We start from the raw sequence: 21,796 nt of genomic DNA, 5'->3' as shown, positions 1-21,796 counted from the left end.
ATCATTGTTGTTTTGGCTGCAGCCATCATTGGGCCCAGGTTGGATTCAAACCCACCAGCTCAGGTGTATGTGGCTGGTGCCTTTGCCCTTTGAGCCACAGGCGCTGAGCCTGTTTTGTTGTTTTTAGAGAAGGGGTCTTACTATGCTGCTCAGGCTGGAGTACAGTGGCTATTCACATTCACGGCACATGACAGCCTCAAACTCCTGGGCTCTAGCAATCCTCTTCCACCTCAGCCTTTTGAGTAGGCTGGGCCTCCGGACATACACCACTGAGCTCAGCTGGTAGTAGTTTTTAACATATTTTAAAATGGTTGTAATTGCAATGTACTGACCATTTTTCTCTATTGTTTTCACACATCATGTATTAATGATACTACCCAGCTTTCATCATCATCATCATATACCTTTTTCAGAGACAGGGTCTTGCTCTGATGCCCAGGCTATAGTACAGGAGCCTGATCTAGCTCATGGCAGCCTCCAATTCCTGAGCTCAAGTGATCCTCTTATGTCAGTCTCCCAAGTAATTGGAATTGCAGGTGCATGCCACCATGCCTGGCTAATTTTTTTTTTAGAGACAGGGTCTCACTATGTTGCCCAGGCTTGAACACCTGGCCTCAAGAGATCCTCCCTCCTCAGCCTCCTAAAGTTCTAGTATTATAGGAATGAGCCATCATGCCCAGCCTCATAATTATTATTATTTTTTAAGACAGAGTCTCATTACGTCACCCTCAGTGGAGTGCTATGGTGTTCCAGCTCACAGCAACCTCTAACTCTCAGGTTTCTCTTGCCTCAGCCTCCCAAGTAACTGCGACTATAGGCACCCACCACAAGCCCGGCTATTTTTTGTCATTGTAAGTTGTCATTGTTGTTTACCAGGCCTGGGTCAGGTTCAAACCCACCGGCCCCAGTATATGTGGCCAGAGCCCTAACCACTGAGCCACAGGCACTGAGCCATCATAATTATTTTTTTTTTCTTTTTTTTTTTTTGTAGAGACAGAGTCTCACTTTATGGCCCTCGGTAGAGTGCTGTGGCCTCACACAGCTCACAGCAACCTCCAACAGGAGTTGGGCTTAAGCGATTCTCCTGCCTCAGCCTCCCGAGTAGCTGGGACCACAGGCGCCCGCCACAGCGCCCGGCTATTTTTTGGTTGCAGTTTGGCCGGGGCCGGGTTTGAACCCGCCACCCTCGGTATATGGGGCCGGCGCCTTACTGACTGAGCCACAGGCACTGCCCCATCATAATTGTTTTTAATGGCTATAGAATATTAGGCATCATGATATGTCATTAATTGCCAGGTAAATATGGTCATTTATTATTAATAGCCATCCTAGAAAGAGGTTTTGGGTTTTTTTTTGTTTTTTTTTTGTAGAGACAGAGTCTTACTTTATGGCCCTCGGTAGAGTGCCGTGGCCTCACACAGCTCACAGCAACCTCCAACTCCTGGGCTTAAGCGATTCTCTTGCCTCAGCCTCCCGAGTAGCTGGGACTACAGGCGCCCGCCACAACGCCCGGCTATTTTTTGGTTGCAGTTTGGCCGGGGCCGGGTTTGAACCCGCCACCCTTGGTATATGGGGCTGGCGCCTTACCGACTGAGCCACAGGCGCCGCCCATGGTTTTTGTTTTTTTTTAAATATTAGTTTGAACAACTGCTGAAACACCCAGATTCACTTTGCTTATGGGATTAATATCAAATTATATGCTCTGCTCTTAAATATTTCATAAAAGTCTCATTATAGGATTGGGGTATATGACTTTGAAGTTTATTTTCATTGTTTTGTTTTGGTTTGGTTTTTTGGTTATAGTTGTCATTGCTGTTTGGCAGGTCTGGGCTGGATTTGAACCTGCCAGCTCTGGTGTATGTGGCTGGCGCCTTAGCCGCTTGAGCTACAGGCACCGAGCCTGTTTTGTTTTGATTTTGTGTGTGGGGGGGTTTGAGTAAGAGTCTCACTCTGTCACCCTGGGTAAAGTTCGTAGCATTGTAGCTCACAGCAACCTTGAACTCTTCAGGCTGACGTGATCTTCTTGCCTCAGTTTTCATTTTTAGTAAAGACAGGATCTCCTCACTCTTGCTCCGGCTGGTCTCGAACTCCTGAGCCCAAGCAATCGACCCGCCTCGACCTCCCAGGATGCTAGGATTATTGGCAGGAGCCACTGCACCCAGCTAGTTTTAATTGTTCTATTATGAGCAATGTGAAACCTGCAAAACTAGAAACAAGTATTTTAATGAACCCCCAGGTACTCATGCCTCCATTTCAACAATTAGCTCTCAATTTCATTTCATTCATACCTCCACTCAGCATTCCTCAGCCTCCTTCTACCCACCCTGTACAGGACTTAGAAATCTTTTTTTTTTTTTTGAGATAGAGTCTCAAGCTATCACCCTGGGTAGAATGCTATGGCGTCACAGCTCACAGCAACCTCAAACTCTTGGGCCTAAGCGATTCTCTTGCCTCTGCCTCCCAAGTAGCTGGGACTATAGATACCTGCCACAACACCCAGCTATTTTTTTTGTTGTTGCAGCTGTTGTTGTTTTAGCTGGTGTGGGCTGGGTTCGAACCTGCCAGCCTTGGTGTATGTGGTCAGCATGCTACCCACTCAGCTATAGGCGCCTCCAGGACTTAGAAATTTTAAACATAAATATGCCAGAGAAAAAGGCAATGGGCAGAAAGAGCTTTGTTTGCATTTGGACAGATCTAGGTTCAAATCTTGGCTCTGTCACTCCTAGTTCTAGACCTCAGGGCAATTGTGTCACCCTTTTTAGGCCTAATTTTCCTCTTTATTTATTTATTTTTATTTTTATTTTTATTTTTATTTTCCTCATTTTTAATGTAGGGATAGTAATGCCTATTTCTTAGGGTCAGTGGAAACTTTAGGTGAAAAACATTTGAGTGCCTACAAAGTACAGAGTCAGGCATTGGTAATAGCAAAAGACTAAGACTCATCCCTGTTCTCAAGGAACAGAATTCTAAAGCTAGGATATTTTAGTTATGCTAGAATATTCTTGTGCAAACTTTGATAATGGCTGCCTAAGACAAAACTTCGGGGTTTCCATTAGGACACAGAGGGAGAAAGTTCTGTGATTGATGTATGCTGTCTGCCATAGAATTGGGGCTGAGGAGTGATACTTGTGCTGAGAAGCACCTTGGGCACATTACAAATACCTGATGCATAGTAAATATATTTTCACTGCTGGTAAGGTTGTAGACAACTGACTACTAGAATTTCATCCTTTGTAAAATACAACAAGGTATGCATTTAATCAGAAGTGTGGTAAAGGTTAGACTCATGACATAGGTTGTGTTCTTATCACCCTCAGGTATGCATTCAAGACCTCATCTCCCCCATCAATGTCTCCCTGAATTTCTCTCTTTGGGAAGAAGAAGGACCACCAAGGGACCAAAGGACGGTAAGAAAAGATTGGCTAGGGGGATTTATGGGGAACAGGAAGAGTAGAAATTCCATTTAGCAAGAAGTAACTATATTGTATAGGAGTCTTTATTTATAAACAACAGAAACAAAATATGGCTTACTTAAGAGGGAAAGGAATATACAGGAATCAGAATTTAAGAAAAATTTGAAAAACCAAGTTTGGGAAGAAGGAGAAACAGAGTGGTGGTTCTGGGCTCTCAAAAAGAGCCCCTACAGGGTGAACGATTTTAGACCCCCTTTGGAGAACTGCTCCAGGTTCCTTCCATGCAACAGCTCCTACCTCATCAGGCTTCTAACACTGATCAAGGTGCAAATTCCAGGCCTACCACTATCCCAAATTGGTGGAAGGATAGGGTACCTTAGCTTTCTCACTCACATGTATTCAGTTGAGGACAGTTCCCTCAAAACCAAATTTTGGTTCTGTTTTTTGTTTAGTTTAGTTTTTTCCTTTTTTTTTTTTTTTTCACTTTTTGGAAGAGGAGAGGGAAGGGATAGGCGAAGAGGGGAGAGGCTGGGGAAGGAGAGGGAATTACAGGACCTGGCAGAGTAGAGAAAGGAAAAAACAAGAGAGGGGAGGAGAAAGAGACTTGTTTTGTTTTTGTGAGACAGAGTCTCACTCTGTTGCCCAGGATAGAGTGCAGTGGCGTCATCATAGCTCACAGCAACCTCATACTCCCAAGCTCAAGTGATCCTCCTGCCCCAGCCTCCTGAGTATCTGGGAATATAGGCACCCACCTCAACACCCACTAATTTTTCATTTATTTATTTATATCTATCTATCTATCTGTCTATCTATCTATCTATCTATCTATCTATCTATCTATCTATCTATCTATCTATCGAGATAGGGTCTCACTCTGTTGCCCTGGGTAGAGTACTATGGCATCCTCATAGCTCACAGCAACCTCAATCTTTTGGGCTTAAGCAATCCTCTTGCCTCAGCATCCCTAGAAGCTGGGACTATGGGCACCTACCATGAAGTCCAGCTAATCTTCCTTCCTTCCTTCCTTCCTTCCTTCCTTCCTTCCTTCCTTCCTTCCTTCCTTCCTTCCTTCCTTCCTTCCTTCCTTTTCCTTCCTTCCTTCCTTCCTTCCTTCCTTCCTTCCTTCCTTCCTTCCTTCCTTCCTTCCTTCCTTCCTTCCTTCCTTCTTTCTTTCTTTCTTGAGACAGAGTTTCACTTCATCGTCCTTGGTAGAGTGCTGTGGCGTCACTGCTCACAGCAACCTCCAGCTCTTGGGCTTAGGCAATTCTCCAAACGCCTGGCTATTTTTTGGTTGCAGTTGTCATTGTTTGGCAGGCCCATTCCGGATTCGAACCTGCCAGCTCTGGTATATGTGACTGGCGCCTTAGCCACTGGAGCTACAGGCGCTGAGCCCAGTTTTTCTGTTTTTAGTAGAGACAGGGGTCTCAATCTTGCTCAGGCTGGTTGCGAACCCCTGAGTTCAAGCCATCCTCCAGCCTTGGCCTCCCAGAGGGCTAGGATTACAGGTGTGAGCCACTGCACCCAGCCATTAATTTTTAGATTTTTAGTAGACATAGGGTCTTGCTCTTGCTCAGGCTGTTTTCCAAAGCTCAAGGCATCCTCCCACCTCCACCTCCCAGAGTGCTAGGATTACACATGTGAGCCACAGTGCACCACCCTGTGAGACTGTTATGATATAAAAGAAGGGAGAAAATAATATCTACCCTAGTCTATCAGATCACTCCCTTTCCAGGGCCAAAAGCCTGATCTCTTTTTTCTAAAATCCTGATGCTCAGCTGGTGGTTTGGCTTATTCGAAGGCTTATTTCTGGTAGAAAGAACTTGGGCCTGGAACCTGAAGATGTGCATTTTTTTCTGACACAAACATGAGCAGATTCTCTAGGACTCTCTGAGATTGTTTCCCTATCTATTAAAATAAGTCCCAGTTTGTGAGGCCTCTCTCAGAGCTGGAGGCCTCTCATTCCTGCATAGTAACTGTCAAGTATATTCTTTCTTATGGCTTTTGGTGGCATGTACATGCCACCCACTCATGCCCACCCTTCTCAGATAACAGTGGTGTGCTTATGAAATTAAAGGCCCTGGTACTGGGCATGGTTTCTCATGCCTGTAATCCCAGCACTCTGTGAGGCTGAGGCAGGTGGATTGCTTGAGCTCAGGAGTTTGAGACCAGCTTGAGAAGAATGAGACCCTGTCTCAAAAAAAAAAGAATAGCCAGGCATTGTAGTGGCTTCCTGTAGTCCCAGCTACTTGGGAGGCTGAGGCAAGAATTGCTTGAGCCCAAGAGTTGGAGTTTGCTGTGGGCTGTGATACCATGGCACTTTATCAAGAGTATTGAAGTGAGACCCTGTCTCAAAAAAATAAAAATATAATAAAAATAAAGGCCTTGCCCACCAAATGCTCAGAATGAACTTGAGGAAAGTCAATTGGGTACTTGCTCTGTGCTAAGCCCCATTCTGAGCACTGGCTCCACTGAAGTAAATAAAATACTGTACCTGCCCTTAAGGAGTTCCATCTGCTATGGGAGAAGTCAGAGAAGTCTATAATTACAATGTGCTGTGATGACGCTGTGGTAAAGTTAGAGACAGGGTGGCAACAATCGACTCCAAAGCTAAGGAGATAAGAAGAACCCTCCCATAGACATGACCCTAAAGTTCTCAGAGTGGGCATTCGGAAAGAAGGCATAACGTGAATATAGATGTAAAGACAGAACAGAGATCAGAGAGAGATGGCAGAGTAATGGGAGCAGAGAGAGAGAGACAGAGAAAGAGAGAATGAATGAGCCCAGAGAAGCTGGCTACTCTTTTTTTTTTTTTTTTTAGTCACCGTGGTAGAATGCCATGATGTCATAGCTCACAGCAACCTTAAACTCTTAGGCTCCAGCAATCTTCTTGTCTCAGTCTCGCAAGTAGCTGGGACTACAGACACCAGCCACAACACCCGGCTAATTTTCCTGTTTTTAGTAGAGACAGGATCTCACTTTTGCCCAGGCTGGTCTCGAACTCCTGAGCTCAGGCAGTCCACCTGCCTTGGCCTCCCAGAGTGCTAAGATTACAGGTGTGAGCCACCAGGCCATTGCTCTTTTTTCTTTTATTCTTTTTTTTCTCTTTTTTTCTTGTAAACAACAAGTGCACCAAGAGGGTGGGTTGCTCTTGAGCAGCCTTTTCAAGTGAACTAAGGGGTTAGTCAGTCTTTTCCCTGATGGCACTGAGGAAGCCATTAAAAGATTTTTATGCAGAGGAAGGAATTATTATCTATGATGGCCTTTTTTTGATCAAAAGTATCCAAAGCCCAACTCAAACCTGATGTAAACAAAAAAGGCATCTGTTAATTCTGAAGAGACTAAGGAGGATCCTGGTTTCACATATGTCTGCATCCAGGAACCCAAACAAGGCAATCAGAAATGTGTTTTTATTTTTCATATCATGGCTTACTATCCTCTTGTTAGTATCATTGTCCATTATTTTCATCACTTGGCATGCCTCCTTCTTGTTGTCATGACCTGGGCCACATGCACACCCCTAAACCAACCCCTGAGCCTAGGCCTGGGTCAGATGCCCACTGCCAGCCTTGGAGTGGGACCAGGCATGTGGAGGAGCTGGGAGTGGGGAGTAGACATCTCTATTCTCACATATGTATCTTAGGAAGCTGATTCCAGCAGTGTTGTGGAGGCTGCATTGCAAGGAGGCAAGCCTGAGGGCTGGGAGGCTGTTTTAATGGTCCATTAAAACATTACCACTGAGGGATGGTAAGGCCTGAACCAAAGTAGTGTCTGTGGGAGTGGAGGTGGTGGGCACATTAAGGAGAGATTGAAGAGGCAGAATTGCCAAGATGTTCAGGCACAGGGAGATGACACCATCTCTACTTGGTTCTGGGTAGATGGTAGAGTTGCTTCCCCCCACAGGGAACACTAGAGGGGAAACAGACTCCTTAGGTAGGGGAGCTGATGAGTTCAGCTTTGGACTTACTGCATTCAGGGACTGTGAGTCATTTTAGGCAAGGACAAAGCACCAGTTAGATTAACTCAGTTACCAACAACAGAGACCCAAATTAAAAGCAGTCTAAAAACAAGAAAGTTCTTTTTTTCTCCTATAAAATGCAGGTTGGAGTTGGTGTGGTAGATCTGTGCCTCTAAATTAGGGATTGGCAAACTTTATCTGGAAAGGATCAGGTAGTAAATATTTTTGGTTTTGCAGGCTATATGGTTGCAGCTACTCAACTTTGCTATTGTCTCATCACAGCAGCCAAAGATGGTAGATAAAGACACGGGCGTGGCTGTGCTCCAATAGACCTTTGTATAATAGGTATCACTGGGGGTGGATTTGGCCTTATGGCCACAGTTTGCTAAACCAGGGTGTAATTTTGCTTCTTCTCCATCCTCTGAGTACCTTCTTGTGGTCACAGTTGGCTGCTCAAGCTCTAACCACATGTCTGCATGATGGCCAAGGATAAGAGCACACATTCTTTCCCTTGGAGAATATTTTCTAAAAATCCACATAACAGGCTTGGCACCCATAGCACAGTGGTTACAGCACCAGCCACATACATACACCAAGGGTGGCTGGTGGGTTCAAACCTGGCCCAGGCCAGCTAACCCTCTACAACAACAAATAGCTGGGTGTTGTGGCAGGCACCTGTAGTCCCAGCTACTTGGGAAGCTGAAGCAAGAGAATCGCTTAAGAGTTGCAAGAATTGCAAGAGTTGGAGGTTGCTGTGAGCTGTGATACCATAGCACTCTACTGAGGGTGACATAGTGAGACTCTGTCTCAAAAAAAACAACAACACATAACACTTTCACTTACATGTCATTGGTCAGAACTTAGTCATGTGGTCACATCTATTTATAAAATAAGTTGAGAAAGTAATCTATCCACATGGCCATGCCACCAGATAAACAGTCTGAAAGGCAGAAGGTGAGGAAGAACATGTCTCTGCTGTGGGCACTGATTAAATGCCAGACTATGTGGTGTAGATACTCAGGGGAAAAGAGACCCAAGATCACTATTGTCAAAAATGACTTTCTGAAAGCCAGGCGAGGTGGCTCACGCCTGTAATCCTCTGGGAGGCCAAGGCAGGTGGATTGCCTAAGCTCATGAGTTCGAGACCAACCTGAGCCAGAGAAAGATCTTTTCTCTAAAAAATAGCCAGGCGTTGTGGTGTATGCCTGTCTGTGGTCCCAGCTACTCGGGAGGCTGGGGAAAGAGAATCGCTTAAGCCCAAGAGTTTGAGGTTGCTGTGAGCTGTGATGCCACAGCATTCTACCCAGAGCAACAAAGTGAGAGACTCTGTCTCAAAAAAAAAAAAAAAAAAAAGACTTTCTGAGGGAGATGTCACTGGTTCTGGATCTTGCAAAATAAGTAGACTTTTGGAAGGAAGACGGAGGAGGAAAGGTGTGGTGGTAAATTCAAGGGAAATGAAAAGATGGGCTTAGCTTCTGGAAGGCTTAGCAAGATGGAGGCTCTGGACACCCATTTGAGCCGGCCATGGTCTGAAGGGTGGTGGAAATCTGTGTATGAATGTTGAATGTGGGTACCAAGCAGTCAGCAGAGGCCACGAGGACTTCAGCCCCTTAAAGCAGTGTATGGAGGGCGGCGCCTATGGCTCAAGGAGTAGGGTGCCGGCCCCATATGCCAGAGGTGGTAGGTTCAAACCCAGCCCCTGGCCAAAAACTACAAAAAAAAAAAAAAAAAGCAGAGTATAGAGGTTGTTTGGCAGGTGATCAGAGTCTTTCTAGAGCATGTAGCTGATAACCCATAAAATCCTTCCAGGGCCCTATTACCCTTACCATTAACTCCTAGCCCTCTAGAAGTGCATGTAAGGCTCAGTGGCATCTGGATCCTGCTTCTATTTCTGCCCCTTCTAATACATGGTGCTCCAGCCAGGGGGCACATTTTCTTGCTCCTTGTGCCAGGCACAATCACTCTCTTGCCTCTGGGCTTTTATATAGACTGCTTCTTCTTCCTCCCTCTCCTTTCAAACCATCTAGCTCCCTCCTCCTCTTTTTTGTTTGTTTGTTTGTTTTTGAGACAGAGTCTCACTCTGACACCCTAAATAGAGTGCCATGGAGTCATAGCTCACAGCAACCTCAAACTCCTGGGCTCAACCGGATTCTCTTCCCTCAGCCTTCCCAGTAGCTGTAATAACAGGCACCCACCACAATGCCTGGCTTGTTTTTCTATTTTTAATAGAGATGGTGTCTCACTCTTGCTCAGGCTTGTTTTGAACTCCTAAGCTCAAGCAATCCACCTGCCTCAGCCTCCCAGGGTGCTAGGATTACAGGTGTGAGCCACTGCTCCCAGCCCCTTTTCCTCTTGCTTTAGATTTCAGTTGGGATGCCATACTTTCAGGAAACTTCCTTGATCCCCAAGTCTGGGATAAGAGTCTTTTCTACCCACTCTGGAGATACCCCGTCCTCGTCCCATCATGACACTTGACCCATTCTATTGAAAATGCTGAATCTCCTCGTTCACCAGAACACGAGGGCAAGCAGCCCTTCTGTTTTCTTCTCTGTTGTATCCAGTGGCCAGCCTGGGGCCTGGCCCAGAGTAGGAGCTTAGGAAATGTTGATAAAATTGGCCTTGAGGATCAGGAGTGGTGGCTTACACCTGTAATCCCAATGCTTTGGCAGGCTGAGGTAGAAGGATTGCTTGAGGCCAGGAGTTTGAGACAAGCCTTGGCAACATATCAAGACTCCCGTATCTAAAAAAAAAAACAGAAAAAATTAACTGGGCATGATAGTTGGTACCCACCTACTTCGGAAGCTGAGGCAGGAGGATGGCTTGAGCCCAAGAGTTTGAGGTTGCAGTGAGCTAGGCTGATGCCATTGCACTCCAACCTGGGTGACAGAGCAAGACCATCTCTTAAAAAAAAATTGGCCTTGATCTGATAAAAGGCAGAGAGCTGTTCTAGGAGGAAGTGGGATTCACAGAGGAAAACCACAGTGAAAGAGCTATTCACAGGCAGATGACTGCATTGTCATGGCTCTGGTCTCCTATCTAGGAGAAGGAATGGGGCACCTGAGCCTCAGCTTCCTGTCAGGGATCTGCCCCAGAGCAGAGCTACACAGGTGGCCATGGGTTGGGGCAGAGAACGAGGTAGCCCTAAGAAGGCAGCCCCTCCCCCCAGTCTCCTTTATGAGTTCTATTGCCTCAACTGATCTCTCTCTCCCCACTCCTCTGTGTTCAGCAGGTCAAGGACATACAGCCCATCCTGAGACCCTTACCACACTCAGAGACCAGAGAGGTAAGAGAGAGGAGGGGCTGGCAGAGTGGCCTGGGGTCAGGCCCCTTTCTGTTTGGAGCCCCAACCTCCTGGTCCTTTCTTCTTGGCCTTTCAGATCCCTTTTGAGAAGAACTGTGGGGAGGACAAGAAGTGTGAGACAAACCTGCAGCTGTCCTTCTCCCCTGCCGGGTCTGTAAGGTGTCACCCCAAGGGCTTGAAGTCAAAAGACCTCTCCACTCAGCAGCTGTGTCATCTGGGGACACCACTTCCCTCTCAGGGCCTTACTTTCCTTTTCTGAGAAAAGGGGAGTCCAAAACTTAAAGCCTGAGCATATTTTTTCTGGCCTACCAGATGCCTCAGTTTGGAAATTCCTCACCGCGATCTTGCTTCCTTCATCTCAACCTCATAACTTTCCCCCTTTCTTCCCCTCAGATCCAGAGCCCTGCGTCTGACCCCTTCTGCCAGCCTCTCTGTGGCGCTGACACTGAGTAACTTGGCAGAAGATGCTTACTGGGTCCAGCTAGACCTGTTCTTCCCTGAGGGACTCTCCTTCCGCAAAGTGGAGATGCTCAAGGTGAGCAGGAAGGCAGGGCGCCTGTAGGGTGCTGTTTCTCTGGCTCCAGCTCCCTTCTCTGAGCCCCAGGTGGCAAGGACAGCCAGAACACATGGGCAACAGCAGACAAGCAGGGGTCTTAGGGTCACATCTGGGTTCTCAGCCTGATGGTCACCCTCAAGCTATATGATATGACCCTCTTTGGGTCTCAGATTCTACAACCAAATAGTGAGGCTCAGGACACTCACCAGCTTAGTGTAAGAGTTCTGTGAAATGGAGTGAGTGTGTGAAAGAGGCTCAGGCGCACTTGGCAACCCAGATGTGCACGAGGAGTGAGATGGATCACCTCCCTCATGAGGTGACCAGAGTTTCTGAGGGATGGCCTGAGCTGTGTGAAATAATAATTTTTGTTGTAAAGTTAGCATTATAAAGGTAATGCATGATTACCACAGAATCTTGGAAATTACAGAGGAGTTTAAAGAAGACAGTCACCCATACTTCTTCAACTCGGCAATCACTACTTTTTGTTTCTCTTAAAGCCCTGACCACAACAAAGCAATTGCTACTTTTAACTTCATGGTCTTTACCCTACTTTATTTTCTGTATTTATATAGTTATATAGATTTATATTATCTTTTTTTATACACATACACATTCAATTATGTATTCTATGCTCATTTTAGGTATTTGGCATTTTGCTCTCTGTATGGTTATTTTTCCTGAAAAATATTTTTGTGTGGTAAAAATATATGTAATACAAAGTTATCGTTGTCATCATTCTTTTTTTTTTTTTTTTCTTTTGAGAGAGGCTCACTCCGTTGACCCAGGCTAGAGTGCCATGGTGTCATAGTTCACAGCAACCTCAAACTTCTGGGCTCAAGCAATTCTGCCTCAGCCTCCCAAGAAGCTAGGACAACAGGCATGGGCCACCATGCCCAGAAATTTTTTTATTTTCTATTTTTAGTAGAGACAGGGCCTTGCTCAGGCTGGTCTTGAACTCCTAAGCTCAAGCAATCCACCTGCCTCAACCTCCCAGAGTGCTAGGATTACAGGTATGAGCCACCTTGCCCAGCCCATTTTCATCATTCTTAAGCTTACATTTCAGTTGCATTGAAGACATTCACAGTGTTGTACAACCATCATTGCTATTTCTAGAAAACAGAAGCTGTGTACCCATTAAGTAGTTTCCCCCCATTCCCCACCCCCTCCACTCCTGGTAACCTCTAAGCTACTTTATATGTCTCTGAATTTGCCTATTGTAGATATTTCATGTAATATTTGTTGTTTATGTCTGGCTTATTTCATGTAGCACAATGTTTTTGAGGTTCATTCATGTGGTTGTGTGTGTATGAATTTTCTTTCTTTTTAAGGTTGAATAATATTTATTTCATTGTATGTATATACTGCATTTTATCAGTCCATTCATTTGTCTATGGACACATAAATTAATCTTATACAGAAACATTAAATGCTTACTTAATCCCCTAATAGAGGATTGGGGAAAATGGAGGCCAGTGGGTTGCTTGAGCTCAGGAGTTCAAGACCCACCTAAGCAAGAGCGAAACCCCATCTCTAAAAATAGCCAGGTGTTGCGCTGATTGCCTGTAGTCCCAGCTACTTAGGTAATTGAAACAAGAGAATCAGGAGTTCTGTATTCAAGTTCTTACCTGATCCCTGCATAACCCAGTTGTGAGGCCTTGGGGAAGTCACTTAATCTCTGTCCTTATTTCCTTGTCTGACTGAAATCTGTCCCGCACAAGGTTGTGATGAAGACATGAAGACAGATGGTTTAATGATGCTTTGCTCAGGCTTGGTGCCCATAGTACAGGGGTTATAGCGTTGGTCACATACACCGAGGCTGGTGGATTCGAACCCGGCCCAGGCCAGCTAAACAACAATGACAACTGCAAGAAAAAAGTAGCCGGGAGTTGTGGTGGGTGCCTGTAGTCCCAGCTACTTGGGAGGCTGCGGCAAGAGAATCACTTATGCCCAAGAGTTTGAGGTTGCTATGAGCTGTGACACCATAGCACTCTACTGAGGGCGGCGTAGTAAGACTCTCTCAAACAATAATAATCATAATAATGCTTTGCCCAGGATCAAAGTTCTTCTTTTTTTTTTTTTGAGACAGAGCCTCAAGCTGTTGCCCTGAGCAGAGTGCTATGGCATCACAGCTCACAGCAACCTCCAACTCCTGGACTCAAACGATTCTCCTGCCTCTGCCTCCCAAGTAGCTGGGACTCAGGCACCTGCCACAATGCCCGGCTATTTTTTGGTTGCAGCCGTCATTGTTGTTTGGTGGGCCTGGACTTGAACCTGCCAGCTCAGGTGTATGTGGCTGGTGCCTTAACCGCTTGAGCCACAGGCGCTGAGCCCAAAGTTCATGTTTTAATGGTTGCTGAGTATACAGAGGTAGCAGCACATTTAATTTAATTTATTTATTTATTTTGAGACAGAATCTCACTGTGTCACCTTCAGTGCAGTGCCATGGCATCACAGCTCATAGCAACCTCCAACACTTGGGCTTAAGTGATTCTCTTGCCTCAGCCTCCCAAGTGCTGGGACTACAGGCACCCGCCACAATGCCCAGCTATGTTTTTGTTGCGATTGTCATTGCTGTTTAGCTGACCCGGGCTGGGTTCAAACTCGCCAGCTTCAGTGCATGTGGCTGGTGCTGTAACCACTGTGCTACGGGTGCTGAACCATGTTATTTTATTTTGCAGCACATATTAAAGACTTCACAGTGTTCTCTCCTTTGGTTGTACAATTTACTAAACCTTCCTATCTCTTTGAACTGTTTGACCACTTTAGTTTTTTTACTATTATTAGTGGTGTCGCAGTGACCATCTTTGTACTTAACCGCTATCTGCATCCCTGATTCTTTGGCCTCGAGTCTGAGATCAAGCTGTGGCGGGGACAGAGCCCTGGAGGAGGTGGGCCCTGAAGGGTGACAACCCCTGGGGAAACCCTTGGCCTTGCCCAACAATGAGCCTGTTCTCTGTCCTCCCACTCCCAGCCTCACAGCCAGATACCTGTAGTCTGTGAGGAACATCCCAAGGAGTCCAAGTATCTGTCCAAGAAGCTCTCTTGCAATGTGAGCTCTCCCATCTTCAAAGCAGGCAGCTCGGTGAGTGTGTCAGGTCCCTTGGAACTAAGCAGCCAAGGGGCTATGGCCTGATGGAGGGAAGGGAACTCTTGGCTCTGCGGAAGGGAGCAGGTGATTGTCAAGAGAGGGAAATGGATGCAGGGCTGTTTTGTGTCATGTTTGAGAGTCTGGACTTTGGAATCAAACAAACCTGGAATTAGGTTATTCATATGTGTCCTTATACACGTGAATTAACCTTTTGGAGCCTCAGTTTCCTCATCTGTACAAGGAGAATATACATCTAGCCCAGTGCTTGCAGTGTAGGGAGCATTTAATAAGGGCCCCTGAGATTATGGGGATTTAGTGGGGTGCCGAGGCTGTCCCTGAGCTCTCATCTTCATTCCCCTCTCCTTCTCTTCCAGGTTGTTATCCAGGTGATGTTTAACACGCTGCTGAACAGTTCCTGGGGGGACTTGGTCATGCTGCATGCCACTGTGAACTGGTGAGCAGGGCTCAGGCAGGTCCCACCAGCATCCCTGCTCTGTGTCAGCCTGCCACACAGACCTGGCCAAGCCCACCTCCTGACACTGCCCTCTACCTTGCCCCAATGCAGTGACAATGAGGACTCAGACCTCCTGAAGGACAACTCAGCCACTGTCAGCATCTCAGTCCTGTACCCTATCAACATCCTCATCGAGGAGTGAGTCCTCCCCAGCTGATGGCAAACCCCTCTGCTCCCTCCTCTGCCTCTCCTTGTCTCCCAGGGCTCTCCTTCTGAGCCTCCTCCCTTTCCTAGTTACACACACATACACACACACACACGGATAATTAGAACTGATTCCAGCCACAACCCCTTCAGTTTTCAACACTTCAAAGAGTGAGGGCCCTTTAAGAGCTCTGAGCCGGTCAGTAGTCACTGATGGAAGGAAAGGCTCATTAGATACTGGCCTTGATGTCAGATGCTGGCTTTCCCTGGGGCCTTTGACACCTCTCTGAGGCAGCTGTGCCTCTCTCATTTCACTAAGGAACAATCTGAAGCTCAGAAAAGACAGATACTTGCCCAAGGTCATACGCTACAAGTGCTCAAGCCAACTGACTCTAAAGCCCCAGCCAAATTATTTGTTTGTTGTTGCAGTTTTGGCAGGGGTCAGGTTCGAACCTGCCACCCTCAGTATGTGGGGCCGGTGTCCTACTCACTGAGCCACAGGCGCCTCCTCCAAACTCTTGACTGGGGCCAGAAATGCTAGAAGAGATAGGAGAAAATTCATCACAACAGCTCTTGCTTTTGGAGAGCTTATGGTCAAGTTGGAAAGACCAAACTCAGGTACATACAGTCAGTGAATCTCAGGACATTGTGGCAGGAAGGACCCATAGGAATTGCTAGTTGAGTTATCTTGTTTGTAGGGAGAAAAACCTAGAAAATAGAGTGACTTTTCCAAATTGGCTCAGTGCATTAAGGACAAGGATAGTGTCTGAGCCCAGGTCTCCAGCACTTTTGAACATGAAAGCAGAAGAGGAAGCAGAGGGTTAGCCGTTGGCTAATGTGGTTATCTAGGAGATGAACTGTGATCTAGGAGATGAACTGGGCCCAGAGGACAGCACAGACTCTGGTGAGGTGGCACATAGTGGGAAAGACATAGCCTCCAAGGCACACCACTCTTGGCTCTAGTCCTGTCCTTCTACTGTAGGGCTTTGGGCAAGAGACTAACCCCTTCCAGGACCCTTAGTTTCCCAGGGAAACATAAGGCTGTTATAAGGATTGAATGAGACCATGCCCATGTGGTCCCTCAAACAGTGGCTGGCAACTCAGGGCTTCCTGGAGTCAAGGATGCTTCTCCTTGATCTTCCATCTCTGCTCTTCTCTCTCCACAGCCACAAAAACTCCACACTCTATATCAGTTTCACCCCCAAAGGGCCCAAGATCCAGGAAGTCAAGCACATCTACCAGGTATGAACCCCAGTATGGAAGGTCCTTTTTGGTCACACGTTCATTCAGCCTGTTCTAAGGACTGAGGATGCAGATGCCAAATAGACATGGACCAAATAGACAGGTCCAGCGCTCCACCTAGTTGGATGAGGCTTTCTCTGTAGTGTCACACAAGCTGTCCCCTGGGTCTGAGGTTTCCTTAGAGGGAACCTCTGAGGGTGGAGTGGGCATTGACCAAGTCAAGAGCATTTCACTTCACTTTGGAAGATAACTATAGTATAGTACCATATAGTATAGCTCAGCACAGTTCAGTGTAGTATAATGTAACTAAGAGAACAATGACTCCTCTCAAAACTTTGGTTTCAATATATTTTAAACCAAATTTGTCATCTTCCCTAAGCCACGTCTCTTCTGACTTCCTTCAAGTCCTTTGTTGGTTTGTTTCCCTGCCATCTTTTCCTCAAGAACCTTTGCTTGAGGCTTGGCGCCTGTAGCTTAGTGGTTAGAGTGCTAGCCACATAACACCAGGGTTGGTGGGTTCGAACCCAGCCCGGGCCTGCCAAACAACAATGACAACTATAACAACAAAAATAGCCAGGTGTTGTGTTGGGCACCTGTAGTCCAAGCTACTTGGAAGGCTGAGGCAAGAGAATCGCTTAAGTCCAAGAGTTTGACGTTGCTGTGAGCTGTGACGCCACTGCACTCTACCGAGGGTGACATAATGAAACCCTCTCTCTCAAAACAAAACAAAACAAACAAACAACAAAAAAAAAACTTTTGCTTGAGCTACTCTCCTAGGTTAGATACTTTGCTAGGGATGAATTTCTCCTTCCTCCTGCCTGCTAGCTGCCTCCCCACGTCCTGTTGTCTGCAACCCATTCTCTCTTAGGCTCCTGCTACTACTCAGACCCAGTTGACTACTTTTTTGCAACTGGAATGTTGAGACAGGCTCCCATCTTGGACCATGATCCACCTTTCTTATCTTCTTTCATTCCATGACTGCAGTGAATGGACCTCCCTGGATCCACCACCTTCCTCAGCTACCTTCCATGACTCCCCATTGTCTGGCCAATGATGCCCTGACTTCTCACTCTAAGGCCTTCTGGGGCCCCACAGTCTGGTTCTAAGCTTCCTTTCCAGCCTTGTCTCCTTTCCAGGTATCCCACCCCAGCCACATTGCACTCACCTGGTGCTGTCGTAATTCCCTGCATCTTCTCTTTCCAGATGCCCTCTCCCACCTTCACTGGCCAAAATTCTTTATTTCACAAGTTAAATTCAAATGCTGCCTCTGACATTAGGCCTTTTTACTTTAACAGATATTTTAAGTGTCCACAAATGTTTGTGGAATAAATAAACAGTAGATCCCTCAAATCAGATCTACATTTCCTTGCTTGGCCTCCCTGAGAATTTATTGGTGCCACTTTTTTGTCTTATACACATCTGGGTCTCTTTTTATATAAATGGTATTCAGGAAATGTTTCTTAACTCAATGTAGTTGCCAAAATGAGTCTTTCCCAATCTGCATTATGCAAATAATTTTTGCATCTATTCTTGTTAAATACATTCACTCATTCAAAAACCTACCTTTTTGGAGGCTTATCATGTGCTAAGTATTATGTCAAGCAATAGGGGAGTGGAGGTGAGATAAGACAGAGTTCCTGTCCTCAGGAAGCTCATAGTCTAGTGGAGATACAGACACACAAGCAGATACTTGGCCATCCTGCCAAGGATATACAGGGTGTTGTGCAAATACAGGAGGATGGGGAGCCGACTTTTCCTTGGAGAGTCAGCCAAACCTTCCGAGATGATACTGGAGCAGGACCTCGCAGGATATATCGGGGTTTGCTGTGTGGGGAAAGTAGGGAAGAGCACCTCAAGGCCTTGAGGACTTGTGAGGGTTGAGCAACTGGGGTGGCAGTCATTACACACAGCCTAACAAATAGTGGACCTTAGGACTCAGCTGATGATGACTGGAAGAGGCATGTGAGGTCACACAAGATCTGGGGTGGCAGTTGGGGTAGCTAGCATTCAGGGCCCTCTAGTCCCTTGTCCTCTGTGCCAGGTGAGGATTCAGCCTTCCAACTATGACCACAACATGCCCACCCTGGAGGCCTTGGTTGGTGTACCACAACCTCCCAGTGAGGGGCCCATTACGCACAAGTGGAGGGTGCAGATGGTGAGTGCTGCCCAGGTGATGGAGAGGCTGCTCAGGCCTGTGGGATGAGCATGTCCAGGGGTGCAGAGGGCAGGGCTGGTGTGTGGGGAAGGGTAAGAATGTTGGGCTCGGTGATGTTTGAATTCTCCCAGGGCCAGGAGAAAGGGAGGAGAACTGGGATCCCAGGCTCTTATCTGGGCTGAGGGGCGGCTGTGACTAACTAAGGACCCAACCCCTTGTTCCTAGGACCCTCCTGTCCTCTGCCATCATGAGGACCTGAAGAGGCTTCCCAGTGCGGCTGAGGTATAGGCGCATAAGCCGAGAGACTGGCTGGGGCGGGCAGCATACCGGGACAAATAGGCTTCCCTGAGCCCACAATTCCTTATCCCCATCAGCCTTGTCACCCCGGAGCCGAGTTCCGCTGCCCAGTTGTCTTCAAGCAGGAAATCCTCATCCAACTGATTGGGACGGTGGAGCTGGTGGGGGAGATCGAGGTAGCCCCTGCTTGTGACAGACCTGGTGTAATTGTGGGGCCAGGTGTCTGGGGGTAGAGGTGGGTGTGCTCCCTACCAGACAGTCTTCTTCCATTTTTTTACTCTGTGAAAAAATGAGAAAACCCCTCTGTATGTTTTACACAGCTACAGGTGAAAGGGCATCATGATTCGTTTAAAATTTGCAGTGCTGTTTCATGGGCTTATAGATAGTTCTTCTATATTCTTTATAGGAAAACTTTCCTTCTAACAATGGAGAGTGACATTAGAATGCCACAGTAGGCCGGGCGTGGTGGCTTACGCCTGTAATCCTGGCACTCTGGGAGGCCAAAGTGAGTAGATGGCTTGAGCTCATGAGTTCGAGACCAGCCTGAGCAAAAGCAAGACCCCATCTCTACTAAAGATAGAAAAACTGTGGCAAGAGGATCGCTTGAGCCTGAGTTGGAGGTTGCTGTGAGCTGTGACACCATGGCACTCTACCCAGGACAACAGCTTGAGTCTCTGTCTCAAAAAAAAAAAAAAAAAAAAGAATGCCACAATAGAGAGCTGAGTAGAGGTGGGCGCCCTCCAGGGTCCCTGTGCCTCTGCACCTCCCACTGTGTGAAGGCCCCTGGGCCTGATATCTGCCTCCCCCTCCCCAGGCCGCCTCCATGCTCAGCCTCTGCAGCTCCCTCTCCATCTCCTTCAACAGCACCAAGCATTTCCACCTCTATGGCAGCAACACCTCCCTGGCCCAGGTATGGCTCCTTTCTCAGATGCCCCAGAAGCAGACAGCAGAGCTGAGAGCCCCAGGGCCTAGCTAGAGGTGGGAGAGCCTCTAGGAAAGGTCAGGGCTCCACACAAGTCACAACTTTCCCACAGCCAGAGCCAGTCTGAGGGAAGTTCCCACCACCACTGGTCAGCAAGTGGCTGACCACAAGGTGATCTGAGATGTGCTCACTTATGTGTTGGTAGGTTAGTAAAGGGCTACTGATCTGATAGTGAGAGGATGAAGACAGAGCTCTGTAAGCAGAAAGCAACAAGTGCAGTGGCCACCACTGCCCAAGGGGACAGGGCAGTTTCAAAGAACAGGAAGTTCAATGTGATGGGCAAGCCGAGCATGAGAAAGGAAGACAAATCTAAAAAATAAGCAGCAGCCAAATTCTAGAAAGCTTTGAATGCTGAGCTGAGATTCTGGCATTTTATCCTGGGGCTCATGGGAAGCCACTTAAGCCCTAGGGCAGGCCATGGTCCATGTTGACCAAGTCACTGCAGTAAACTGCAGTGGATAACATGTTGGCGGGAGAAGGTCTGGGATGGGCCACAAGGACTTCAGGGCTGGGAAAGGCCTCTTCTCAGTACTTTCCTCCCCTACTCCTCCCCCAGGTCACCATGAAGGTTGACATCATGTACGAGAAGGACATGCTGTATCTCTACGTGCTGAGCGGCGTCGGGGGGCTGCTGTTGCTGCTGCTGATTTTTATAGCACTGTATAAGGTGGGAGCGCCTGGGAGTAACCGGCATTGCTAGGACTGCCAGACTGGTGAAGAGGAGTTGCAGGAGCCAGGGAGGGCACACCAAGACCAGACAGCATTATAGCTGGGGAGATGGGGGGCTTCACCTACTCCCTCCTACTACAGAGAAGGCTGCCAAGGCCCACAGAGCAAGTGACACTTCCCCCCATCACACAGCCCAGCACTGGCAGGGCCAGGACTAGGAATCCAGGAGAGGAGGGAGAGGGAAGCACCCACATATCGAGGGTCTCCTGGGTGCTGGGCACCGTACCAGGCACCAGGATACAGAGATATATGCCACAAGCGTGGTTCCTGCCTTTGTGCACCTCACATTCTAATGGGGGAGATAGTCAGTGACAAGCATGATGAGAACTACAGCCAGGGCTGTATGTTCTGGAGCCTAAAACAGAGAGACCTAAGGTACGCTGTGGCGGCCTAGGCAGGCCTCCCAAGAAAGGTGACATTTGAGCTAGGATTTGAAGGATGAGTAGAAATTACAGATGAAGAATATCAGAAGGCAGATATTTCATATTTTTTAAAAAATCAAATATTACAGAAAGGAGAACATAGGTTGGATGTGGTGGCTCATGCTTATAATCCAACACTTTGGGAGGCTGAGGCAGGAGGGTCACATGAGGCTACCAGGTCAAGACCAGACTGAACAACATAGTGAGACCCTGTCTCTATGGGAAATTTTTAAACAAATTAGCCAAGCATAGTGGCTTCAGCCTGCAGTCCTACCTACTTGGGAGGCTGAGGCGGGAGGACCTCTTGACCTTTGGAGTTCAAAGCTGCACTAAGCTGTCATCACACCAAAGTGCTTCAGCTTGGGCCACAGTGGGGAAAAAAAAAAGAGAGAAAGAAAGAATATAGAAAATCAGGGTGGTGTTGTGGCTCAGTGGGTAGGGCGCTGGCCCCATATACCAAGGGTGGCAGGTTTGAACCCGGCCCCAGCCAAACTGCAACAACAACAACAATAACAGCTGGGCGTTGTGACAGGCACCTGTAGTCCCAGCTGCTCAGGAGGCTGAGGCAAGAGAATCGCCTAAGCCCAAGAGCTGAAGGTTGCTGTGAGCTGTAATGCCACAGCACTCTACCGAGGGCGATAAAGTGAGACTGTCTCAAAAAAAAAAAGAATGTAGAAAATCACAGTTTCTCTTTATTGCACCCCCAGAGGGTTGTCATTAACAATCATTTTGTTTATATTCTTCCAGCTTCTAATTTGGTTAACATATACGATACATGTGAGCATGAGAGAAAGAAAAAGAGAGTTTATGTGTTTACACGTAGAAAATGTAGATGGGATAATACTATATATACCCGGTTGGGAAACTTGTACACTTGAGACTATATTTTTTTTATTCTTTTTTTTTTTCTTTATAGACAGAGTCTCACTCTGTCACCCAGGCTAGAGGGCCATGGCCTCAGCCTAGCTCACAGCAACTTCAAACCACTGGGCTCAAGT

The 21,796-nt window shown here is 47.1% G+C and overlaps 1 protein-coding gene across 2 annotated transcripts in view; it reads left to right on the top strand.

The window, feature by feature from the left end:
• ITGAL (integrin subunit alpha L) overlaps positions 1–21,796 on the top strand; it is a 51,535-nt gene that overhangs the window by 22,149 nt on the left and 7,590 nt on the right. Inside the window, exons 18-30 of one of the 2 annotated variants that reach the window (XM_053555016.1) lie at positions 3,318–3,407; positions 10,595–10,651; positions 10,746–10,819; positions 11,063–11,204; positions 14,197–14,307; positions 14,688–14,767; positions 14,879–14,965; positions 16,138–16,213; positions 18,255–18,368; positions 18,594–18,650; positions 18,743–18,841; positions 19,480–19,575; positions 20,204–20,314. In XM_053555016.1, coding sequence (XP_053410991.1) covers positions 3,318–3,407; positions 10,595–10,651; positions 10,746–10,819; positions 11,063–11,204; positions 14,197–14,307; positions 14,688–14,767; positions 14,879–14,965; positions 16,138–16,213; positions 18,255–18,368; positions 18,594–18,650; positions 18,743–18,841; positions 19,480–19,575; positions 20,204–20,314 — 1,194 coding nt within the window. The remainder of the gene's footprint in view (positions 1–3,317; positions 3,408–10,594; positions 10,652–10,745; positions 10,820–11,062; positions 11,205–14,196; positions 14,308–14,687; positions 14,768–14,878; positions 14,966–16,137; positions 16,214–18,254; positions 18,369–18,593; positions 18,651–18,742; positions 18,842–19,479; positions 19,576–20,203; positions 20,315–21,796) is intronic. The other variant, XM_053555017.1, reaches the window with a different exon arrangement.

Source organism: Nycticebus coucang, chromosome 12 (assembly GCF_027406575.1).
Source record: "Nycticebus coucang isolate mNycCou1 chromosome 12, mNycCou1.pri, whole genome shotgun sequence".
Taxonomy (NCBI): Eukaryota; Metazoa; Chordata; class Mammalia; order Primates; family Lorisidae; genus Nycticebus; species Nycticebus coucang.
The sequence above is the reverse complement of the archived record's forward strand: the minus strand, read 5'-3'. Positions and strand labels throughout refer to the sequence as shown.